The 10,050-nt window shown below is 58.7% G+C and overlaps 1 protein-coding gene across 1 annotated transcript; it reads left to right on the top strand.

Annotated features, from left to right (window-relative positions):
• Positions 1 to 6: 6 nt before the first annotated feature.
• On the top strand, positions 7 to 9,092 carry MBOAT7 (membrane bound O-acyltransferase domain containing 7). Its single transcript, XM_066174904.1, has 5 exons — positions 7 to 16; positions 2,689 to 2,845; positions 4,190 to 4,544; positions 6,312 to 6,626; positions 8,663 to 9,092. Exons 2-5 carry the CDS (start codon positions 2,689 to 2,691, stop codon positions 9,090 to 9,092), a joined length of 1,257 nt encoding a protein of 418 aa, XP_066031001.1. The 5' UTR covers positions 7 to 16.
• The last annotated feature ends 958 nt before the right edge of the window (positions 9,093 to 10,050 follow it).

Genomic DNA, 10,050 nt, shown 5'->3' with positions numbered 1-10,050 from the left:
GCTCGTCACCCTCAAGGTGGGGGGCGGGGGGGCCGCGGGGGGGGGTTTGGGGGGTCCTGGGGGGATTTGGGGGGATTTTGGGGGGATTTTGGGGAGGTCCTGGGAGGGGTTTGGGGGGATTTGGGGGGATTTTGGGGGGTCCTGGGGGGATTTGGGGGGATTTGGGGGGTCCTGGGAGGGGTTTGGGGAGATTTTGGGGGTCCTGGGGAATTTGGGGGATTTTGGGGGGTCCTGGGGGGATTTGGGGGGGGGTTGGGGCATCCTGGGAGGGGTTTGGGGGGATTTGGGGGGATTTTGGGGGGATTTTGGGGGTCCTGGGAGGGGTTTGGGGGGATTTGGGGGGATTTTGGGGGGGTCCTGGGAGGGGTTTGGGGGGATTTTGGGGGGGTCCTGGGAGGGATTTGGGGGGATTTTGGGGGGTCCTGGGGGATTTGGGGGGATTTTGGGGGGTCCTGGGAGGGGTTTGGGGGGATTTTGGGGGATTTTGGGGGGGTCCTGGGAGGGGTTTGGGGGGATTTTGGGGGGGTCCTGGGAGGGATTTGGGGGGATTTTGGGGGGTCCTGGGGGATTTGGGGGGATTTTGGGGGGTCCTGGGAGGGGTTTGGGGGGATTTTGGGGGGTCCTGGGGGATTTGGGGGGATTTTGGGGGGTCCTGGGAGGGGTTTGGGGGGATTTTGGGCGTCCTGGGGGGATTTTGGGGGTCCTGAGAGGGGTTTGGGGTGATTTTTGGGGATTTTGGGGGGTCCTGGGAGGTGTTTGGGGAGATTTTGGGGGTCCTGGGAGGGGTTTGGGGAGATTTTGGGGGTCCTGGGGAATTTGGGGGATTTTGGGGGGTCCTGGGGGGATTTTGGGGGGAGTTGGGGCATCCTGGGAGGGGTTTGGGGGGATTTGGGGGGATTTGGGGGGATTTTGGGGGGATTTTGGGGGTCCTGGGAGGGGTTTGGGGGGATTTGGGGGGATTTTGGGGGGTCCTGGGAGGGGTTTGGGGGGATTTTGGGGGATTTTGGGGGGGTCCTGGGAGGGGTTTGGGGGGATTTTGGGGGGGTCCTGGGAGGGATTTGGGGGGATTTTGGGGGGTCCTGGGGGATTTGGGGGGATTTTGGGGGGTCCTGGGAGGGGTTTGGGGGGATTTTGGGCGTCCTGGGGGGATTTTGGGGGTCCTGAGAGGGGTTTGGGGTGATTTTTGGGGATTTTGGGGGGTCCTGGGAGGTGTTTGGGGAGATTTTGGGGGTCCTGGGAGGGGTTTGGGGAGATTTTGGGGGGTCCTGGGGAATTTGGGGGATTTTGGGGGGTCCTGGGGGGATTTTGGGGGGGGTTGGGGCATCCTGGGAGGGGTTTGGGGGGATTTGGGGGGGTCCTGGGGGAGGTTGGGGGGTCCTGGGGGGATTTTGAGGGGTCGAGGGATAATTTTGGGGTGATTTTTGGGGGTCCAGGGCTGATTTTGGGGTGAATTCGGGAGGTTTTGGGGTGATTTGGGGAAATTTTGGGGTGAATTCGGGAGGTTTTGGGGTGATTTTGGGGGTGATTTGGGGGCTCACGGATGATTCCGGGATTGAAGGATGATTTTGGGGGTCCAGGGCTGATTTGGGGGTAATTTTGGGGTAATTTTGGGGCGATTTTGGGGTGAATTTGGGAGGTTTGGGGAGATTTTGGGAGGTTTTGGGGTGAATTTGGGGGATTTTGGGCTGTTTTGGGGGGGTTTTGGGGGATTTTCGGGGGTTTGGGGGGATTTCGGGGGTTTTGGGGCGAGTTTTGGGGATTTGGGGTGATTTTGGATGATTTTGGGGGGATTTTTGGGGGTTTTGGGTGAATTTGGGGGATTTTGGGTAATTTTGGGGGGTTTTGGGGGATTTCGGGGGTTTTGGGGTGATTTTGAGTAATTTTGGGGGATTTTCGGGGGTTTTGGGGTGATTTTTGAGGGTTTCAGGGTGATTTTGGGGTGATTTTGGGGGATTTTAGATAATTTTGGGGTGATTTTGGGTAATTAGGGGGTGATTTTCGGGGGTTTTGGGGTGATTTTTGGGGGTTTTGGGGTTATTTTGGGTAATTTTGGGGGATTTCGGGGGTTTTGGGGTGATTTTGGGTAATTTTGGGGGATTTCGGGGGTTTTGGGGTGATTTTGGGTAATTTTGGGGGATTTCGGGAGTTTTGTGGTGATTTTGGGGTGATTTTTGGGGGTTTTGGGGTTATTTTGGGTAATTTTGGGGGATTTCGGGGGTTTTGGGGTGATTTTGGGGTGATTTTTGGGGGTTTTGGGGTCATTTTGGGTAATTTTGGGTAATTTCGGGGGTTTTGGGGTGGTTTTGGGGTGATTTTGGGTAATTTCGGGGGATTTCGGGGGTTTTGGGGTGATTTTGGGGTGATTTTTGGGGGTTTTGGGGTTATTTTGGGTAATTTTGGGGGATTTGGGGGGTTTTGGGGTGATTTTGGGTGATTTTGGGGTGATTTGGGGGGATTTTGGGTTGATTTTGGGTTGATTTTGGGGTGATTTTGGGTTATTTTGGGTAATTTTGGGGGATTTCGGGGGTTTTGGGGTGATTTTTTGGGGTCCTCAGGGGGGCAATCAAAGGACCCCCCGCTGAGCCAGCAGGGGGCGCTGACCACCCACGGGGGGGCGTGGCTTAACCCCTCCCACATCCATATACGGCAAAGCGGGCGTGGCCTCACCCTGACCCCGCCCCCTCCCAGATGGTCAGCCTGGCCAGTGACGTGCAGGAGCTGCGGGAGGCGGGGCTGAAGGGGGTGACGTCAGAGGAGACGCGGCTGCTGATTGGCTCGCTGCGGCGCGTGCCCAGCTTGATTGACATCCTGTGCTACAGCTATTGCTACCTGGGGCTGCTGACAGGTGAGAGGGCGGGGCCTGAGGGGGCGTGGCCTAAAGGGGTCACCTGGGGCGGGAATTTTGGGAGACCCGACTCCATGGGGGAAAAAAAAATTCCCGCCAAAATCAACTCCCGGAAGTCCCAAATCCGGGAGAAAAAAATCCCAAAATTTTGGGGGGAATTCTGAGGATATTTTGGGGGGTCCCAGAGGGAATTCTGGGAGAATTCCTGGGAATTTTTTGAGGGATTCATGGAAAACCTGACGTGGATTTTCCCTCAGGAGCGTTCACCCCAAATCCCTCCTCAATTCCCCCTCAGGAATGACGGGAAAACGACGGGATTTGTGTGGGAAAAACGAGGAATTTCAATGGGGAAAACCGAGGAATTTCAATGGGGAAAAACGAGGAATTTCAATGGGGAAAAACGAGGAATTTCAATGGGGAAAAACGAGGAATTTCAGTGGGAAAAACGAGGAATTTCAATGGGGGAAAAACGAGGAATTTCAGTGGGAAAAACGAGGAATTTCAATGGGGGAAAAACGAGGAATTTCAATGAGGAAAAACGAGGAATTTCAGTGGGGGAAAAATGAGGAATTTCAATGGGGGAAAAACGGGGAATTTCAATGGGGAAAACAAAGAATTTCAATGGGGAAAAACGAGGAATTTCAATGGGGAAAAACGAGGAATTTCAGTGGGGGAAAACCGAGGAATTTCAATGGGGAAAACCGAGGAATTTCAATGGGGAAAACCGAGGAATTTCAATGGGGAAAAACGAGGAATTTCAATGGGGAAAACCGAGGAATTTCAGTGGGGAAAACGAGGAATTTCAATGGGGGAAAACCGAGGAATTTCAATGGGGAAAACCGAGGAATTTCAATGGGGAAAAACGAGGAATTTCAATGGGGAAAAACGAGGAATTTCAGTGGGGGAAAACCGAGGAATTTCAATGGGGAAAAACGAGGAATTTCAATGGGGAAAAACGGGGAATTTCAATGGGGGAAAACCGAGGAATTTCAATGGGGAAAACCGAGGAATTTCAATGGGGGAAAACCGAGGAATTTCAATGAGGAAAACCGAGGAATTTCAATGGGGAAAACCGAGGAATTTCAATGGGGAAAAACGAGGAATTTCAATGGGGAAAAACGGGGAATTTCAATGGGGAAAACCGAGGAATTTCAATGGGGAAAACCGAGGAATTTCAATGGGGGAAAACCGAGGCCTTTCCACGGGAGAAGCGGGAACTTCTTGAGGGCTTCGTGTCAAACCCAGGTGGATTTTCCCGCCCTAAATCCCTCCCCGAATTCCACCCCCATCCCTTTTTTATCCCCCTTTTTTTTCCCCCTCTCCTCCGCCCCTCTCTGTCCGCAGGTCCCTTTTACCGCCTGGGCACTCACCTGGACTGGGTGCGGGGCTGGGCCGCGGGCCCCACGCTGCGGCGGGCGCTGAGCCACGCGCGCTGGGCGCCGGCGCTGGCGGCGCTGGGCGCGGCGGCGGGGCGCGCCTGGCCGGCGCGGGCGGCCCTGGAGCCCGACTTCGGGGCTCGGCCCTGGGCGGCGCGGTTGGCCTTGATGGCGCCCGTGTTCTTGGCGTTGAGGATGAGGCTCTACGTGGGCTGGCTGTGCGCCGAGAGCGGCTGCGTGGCCGCGGGGCTCGGCGTGTACCCCCGGAGCGCCAGGGCCAGGCCGGGACAGGGACCCACGGCCCAGTGGGGCGGGACACCCACGTGAGGGACGGCGGGGACGGCGGGGGGGGGGGTTGGGGACAGTGGGGGGGTTTGGGGACAGTGGGGACACTGGGGGGGATTGGGGACATTGGGGGGATTGGGGACATTGGGGGGGGCTGGGGACAGTGGGGATACTGGGGGGGATTGGGGACAGTGGGGGGATTGGGGACAGTGGGGGGATTGGGGACAGTGGGGGGGGCTGGGGACAGTGGGGACATTGGGGACACTGGGGGGACACTGGGGGACACTGGGGACACTGGGGACACTGGGGGGACACTGGGGACACTGGGGGGCACTGGGGACACTGGGGGGACACTGGGGGGACACTGGGGGGACACTGGGGACACTGGGGGGACACTGGGGACACTGGGGGGCACTGGGGACACTGGGGACACTGGGGGGACACTGGGGACACTGGGGGGCACTGGGGACACTGGGGACACTGGGGGGACACTGGGGAGACACTGGGGGGACACTGGGGACACTGGGGGGACACTGGGGAGACACTGGGGGGACACTGGGGACACTGGGGACACTGGGGGGACACTGGGGATACTGGGGGGACACTGGGGGGACACTGGGGACAATTGGGGGACACTGGGGGACACTGGGGACACTGGGGGGACACTGGGGACACTGGGGACACTGGGGGGACACTGGGGAGACACTGGGGGGACACTGGGGACATTGGGGGGACACTGGGGACACTGGGGGGACACTGGGGGGAGACTGGGGACACTGGGGACACTGGGGACACTGGGGGGACACTGGGGGGACACTGGGGGGACACTGGGGGACACTGGGGGACACTGGGGACACTGGGGGGACACTGGGGACACTGGGGACATTGGGGACACTGGGGGGACACTGGGGACACTGGGGACACTGGGGACACTGGGGGGACACTGGGGACACTGGGGGGACACTGGGGGGACACTGGGGGGACACTGGGGACACTGGGGACACTGGGGGGACACTGGGGGACAATTGGGGACACTGGGGGGACACTGGGGGGACACTGGGGACACTGGGGACACTGGGGGGACACTGGGGGACAATTGGGGACACTGGGGGACACTGGGGGGACACTGGGGGGACACTGGGGGACACTGGGGACACTGGGGGACACTGGGGACACTGGGGACACTGGGGGGACACTGGGGACACTGGGGGGACACTGGGGGACAATTGGGGACACTGGGGGACACTGGGGGGACACTGGGGGGACACTGGGGATACTGGGGGGACACTGGGGACACTGGGGACACTGGGGGGACACTGGGGGGACACTGGGGACACTGGGGGGACACTGGGGACACTGGGGGACACTGGGGGGACACTGGGGGACACTGGGGACATTGGGGGGACACTGGGGACACTGGGGACACTGGGGGGACACTGGGGGGACACTGGGGACACTGGGGGACACTGGGGACACTGGGGACACTGGGGACACTGGGGGGACACTGGGGGGACACTGGGGACATTGGGGACACTGGGGGGACACTGGGGACACTGGGGACACTGGGGGGACACTGGGGACACTGGGGGGACACTGGGGACACTGGGGGGACACTGGGGACAATTGGGGGACACCGGGGTACAGGGAGGTCCCCGTGTCCCTCCCGAGGGGTCACTTTGGGGCCCTCAGTGTCCTCCTGTCCCCCTTCGGGGTCACCTGGGCGTTCCCAGTGTCACTGTACACCCTGCTCGGTGTCACCTGGGGGGGGGTGGGTGGGGGTCTCAGGTGCCCCTCACCTGTCCCAGGTGCGCCGCCTCACCTGAGGGCCAATGGGATTTCGAGGCCATCCGCACCGTGGACCCCTGGGGCACCGAGGTGGTGGGGGAGGGTGTCACCTGTGTGTCACCTGGGGAGGGGTCTCAGGTGCCCCTCACCTGTCCCAGGTGCGCCGCCTCACCTGAGGGCCAATGGGATTTCGAGGCCATCCGCACCGTGGACCCCTGGGGCACCGAGGTGGGCCGGCGTTTCCGCGGCGGCCTCCGCAGGTGGAACATGACCGTGCAGTGGTGGCTGGCGGCCTACGTGCACCGCAGGGGGCCCCGCAGGTACCCCGTGCTCAGGTAGGCGCTGGGAGGGCACTGGGAGGGACTGGGAGGGACTGGGAGGGTGATTTGGGGCACTGGGAGGGACTGGGAGAGTGATTTGGGGGGCACTGGGAGGGACTGGGGGGCACTGGAAGCGACTGGGAGGGACTGGGAGGGCATTTGGGGGTCACTGGAGGGTGATTTGGGGCACCGGGGGGCACTGGGAGCGACTGGGAGGGCATTTGGGGTCACTGGGAGGGACTGGGAGGGTGATTTGGGTCACTGGGGGTCACTGGGAGGGACTGGGAGGGACTGGGAGGGTATTTGGGGTCACTGGGGGACACTGGGAGGGACTGGGAGGGTATTTGGGGTCACTGGGAGGGACTGGGAGGGTATTTGGGGTCACTGGGGGGCACTGGGAGGGACTGGGAGGGTGATTTGGGGCACTGGGAGGGACTGGGGGGGCATTTGGGGTCACTGGGGGGCACTGGGAGGGACTGGGAGGGTGATTTGGGGCGCTGGGAGGGACTGGGGGGGCATTTGGGGTCACTGGGAGGGACTGGGAGGGTGATCTGGGGGCACTGGGAGCACTGGGAGCACTGGGAGGGCATTTGGGGTCACTGGGAGGGTGATCTGGGGGCACTGGGAGCACTGGGAGCTGTTTTAGTTGGTGTCGATCGAATTTTGGGGCTGGGAACTGGATTTTGTGGACTTGGGAGGGAAAAAACCCGAAATTTCGGCTGCTTGGGGTGAACTTTGGGGGGGAAAAAACGATTTTTAGGTGTTTGGGCTGAATTTTGGGAGGCACAAACCGAATTTTGGCTCTTTGGGCTGGATTTGAGGGACAAAAACCAAATTTTGGCTCTTTGGGCTGGATTTGAGGGACAAAACCCAAATTTCGGCAGCTTGGGCTGAATTTGAAGGACAAAAACCAAATTTTGGCTGTTTGGGCTGAATTTGAAGGACAAAAACCAAATTTTGGCTGTTTGGGCTGAATTTGAAGGACAAAAACCAAATTTTGGCTGTTTGGGCCGAATTTGAAGGACAAAAACCAAATTTTGGCTGTTTGGGCTGGACTTTGAGTGGCACAAACCAAATTTTGGCTGTTTGGGCTGAATTTGAGGGACAAAAACCAAATTTCGGCAGCTTGGGCTGAATTTGAAGGACAAAAACCAAATTTTGGCTCTTTGGGCTGAATTTGAGGGTCACAAACCGAATTTCGGCAGCTTGGGCTGGACTTTGAGTGGCACAAACCAAATTTTGGCTGTTTGGGCTGAATTTGAGGGACAAAAACCAAATTTTGGCTGTTTGGGCTGGATTTGAGGGACAAAAACCAAATTTTGGCAGCTTGGGCTGAATTTGAAGGACAAAAACCAAATTTTGGCTGTTTGGGCTGGATTTGAGGGACAAAAACCAAATTTTGGCTCTTTGGGCTGGACTTTGAGGGACAAAAACCAAATTTTGGCTCTTTGGGCTGAATTTGAGGGGCACAAACTGAATTTTGGCTCATTGGGCTGGACTCTGAGGGACAAAAACCAAATTTTGGCTGTTTGGGCTGGATTTGAGGGACAAAAACCAAATTTTGGCAGCTTGGGCTGAATTTGAGGGGCACAAACCGAATTTTGGCTCTTTGGGCTGGACTTTAATGGGGAACAAACCGAATTTCGGCAGCTCGGGCTGAACTTTGAGGGACAAAAACCAAATTTCGGCAGCTCGGGCTGGATTTGAGGGTCACAAACCGAATTTCGGCAGCTCGGGCTGGATTTGAGGGTCACAAACCGAATTTCGGCAGCTCGGGCTGGATTTGAGGGTCACAAACCGAATTTCGGCAGCTCGGGCTGGATTTGAGGGTCACAAACCGAATTTCGGCAGCTCGGGCTGGATTTGAGGGTCACAAACCTGATTTTAGCCGCCCGAGCTCAACCGGAGGCAGCACAAACAACAGCCCAGCGCCTCTCAACCCCCACCTTGGCATTCCTCTCCCACCTCCGCTGACCCCCCCGTCCCCTCTCTCTTCCATCCTCCCCCGTTTTCTTTTCTTTCCTCCCTGCCCTCACCAAAATCCCCGCCAGGAACGCGTGGACCATGCTGGCCTCGGCTTACTGGCACGGGCTGCACGGCGGGCAGCACCTGGCCTTCCTCAGCGTGCCGCTGTGGCTGGCGGCCGAATCGGCGGCCGAGGCCGCGCTGGAGGGTCACTTCGGGGTGCCCCTGGAGGACGTGGCGGGCTGGAAGGGTTCCGCGCTCCGAGGGGCGCAGTGGTTCCTCAAGATGAGGGCTTTCGAGTACCTGAGCATGGGCTTCGTGCTGAGGGGAGCGGCGGCCACGTTGGCCTTTTGGGCCTCGGTGCATTTCTGCCTCCACGTGGTTCCTCTGCTCGTCCTGCTGGCGGCGCTGTGGGGCGGGGGGAAAGGGGCGGGGGGGAAAGGGGCGGGGAAAGGGGCGGGGAAAGGGGCGGGGAAAGGAGGAGGAGGAGGAGGAGGAGGAAGGAGGGGGAGATGAGCGCGTGAGGAGGAGGAGGAGGAGGAGGAAGGGGGAGAGTGAAGGTCGGGAGGGTCAGGGGGAGTCAGTGGGTTCTAAAAATCCGGAGGGTGGCGGCGCGCTGAGTCCTAAAATTGATGAGGGTGAGGATCGTCCAAATCCTAAAATCCAGGAGGGGAGAGACCCCCAAAATGCCCAAATTCAGGAGAGGGGAGATCTTCCAAATCCTAAAATTCAGGAGGGACGGGACCCCCAAAATCCCCAAATCCAGGAGAGGAGAGACCCCCAAAATCCCCAAATCCAGGAGGGACGGGACCCCCAAAATCCCCAAATCCAGGAGGGACGGGACCCCCAAAATCCCCAAATCCAGGAGGGACGGGACCCCCAAAATCCCCAAATCCAGGAGGGACGGGACCCCCTGAACCCCAAATCCCAGGAGCTGAGGAAGAGGACGGACCCCCCCAGTCCGAGCTTGGGGGGACCCCAAACTTTGGGGTGAGGAGGAGGAGGAGGAGGAGGAGGAGGAGGAAGGATTCCAATACTCAGGTCAAGGGGGAGGGACCCCAATGGAAAACACCCCGAACCCCAAAATTTGGATTGAGGGGGAGGGGGGGGAGCACTGATAACCCCAAATCAGGGGGGGACCCCCAAAAGTGGAGTTTTGGGGGGTCTGGGGGCTTTGGGCACCCCTTGGGGGGGTTTTTTTAGGGGAGGGGGGTGGGAGTGGGGGGCTCTGTTTTTGGAAAAGAGCCCCCCCCCCCAAAAAAAAAATTGAGATTAATAAAAGCCTTGAGTGACATCCCCGGGTGTGTTCGGTGTGTGTATGGGGGACCCCAAAACGGACGGAAATCAGCCCAAAAGTGACCCTCCAACTCCCAACTTATATTTAAGATTGACTTAAATACATCTAAAATGGACGCCGATACCAAAAATTGGTCCCAGTCCCCCTGAACTGACCTGATCCTGAGGGGAATCTTTG

This window comes from Chamaea fasciata, unplaced genomic scaffold (assembly GCF_029207755.1).
Source record: "Chamaea fasciata isolate MVZ Bird 193981 ecotype frontalis unplaced genomic scaffold, bChaFas1.0.hap1 SCAF_1104, whole genome shotgun sequence".
In the NCBI taxonomy this organism is placed as follows: domain Eukaryota; kingdom Metazoa; phylum Chordata; class Aves; order Passeriformes; family Sylviidae; genus Chamaea; species Chamaea fasciata.
Note: the sequence above shows the minus strand (reverse complement) of the source record. Positions and strands in the feature narration are given on the sequence as shown.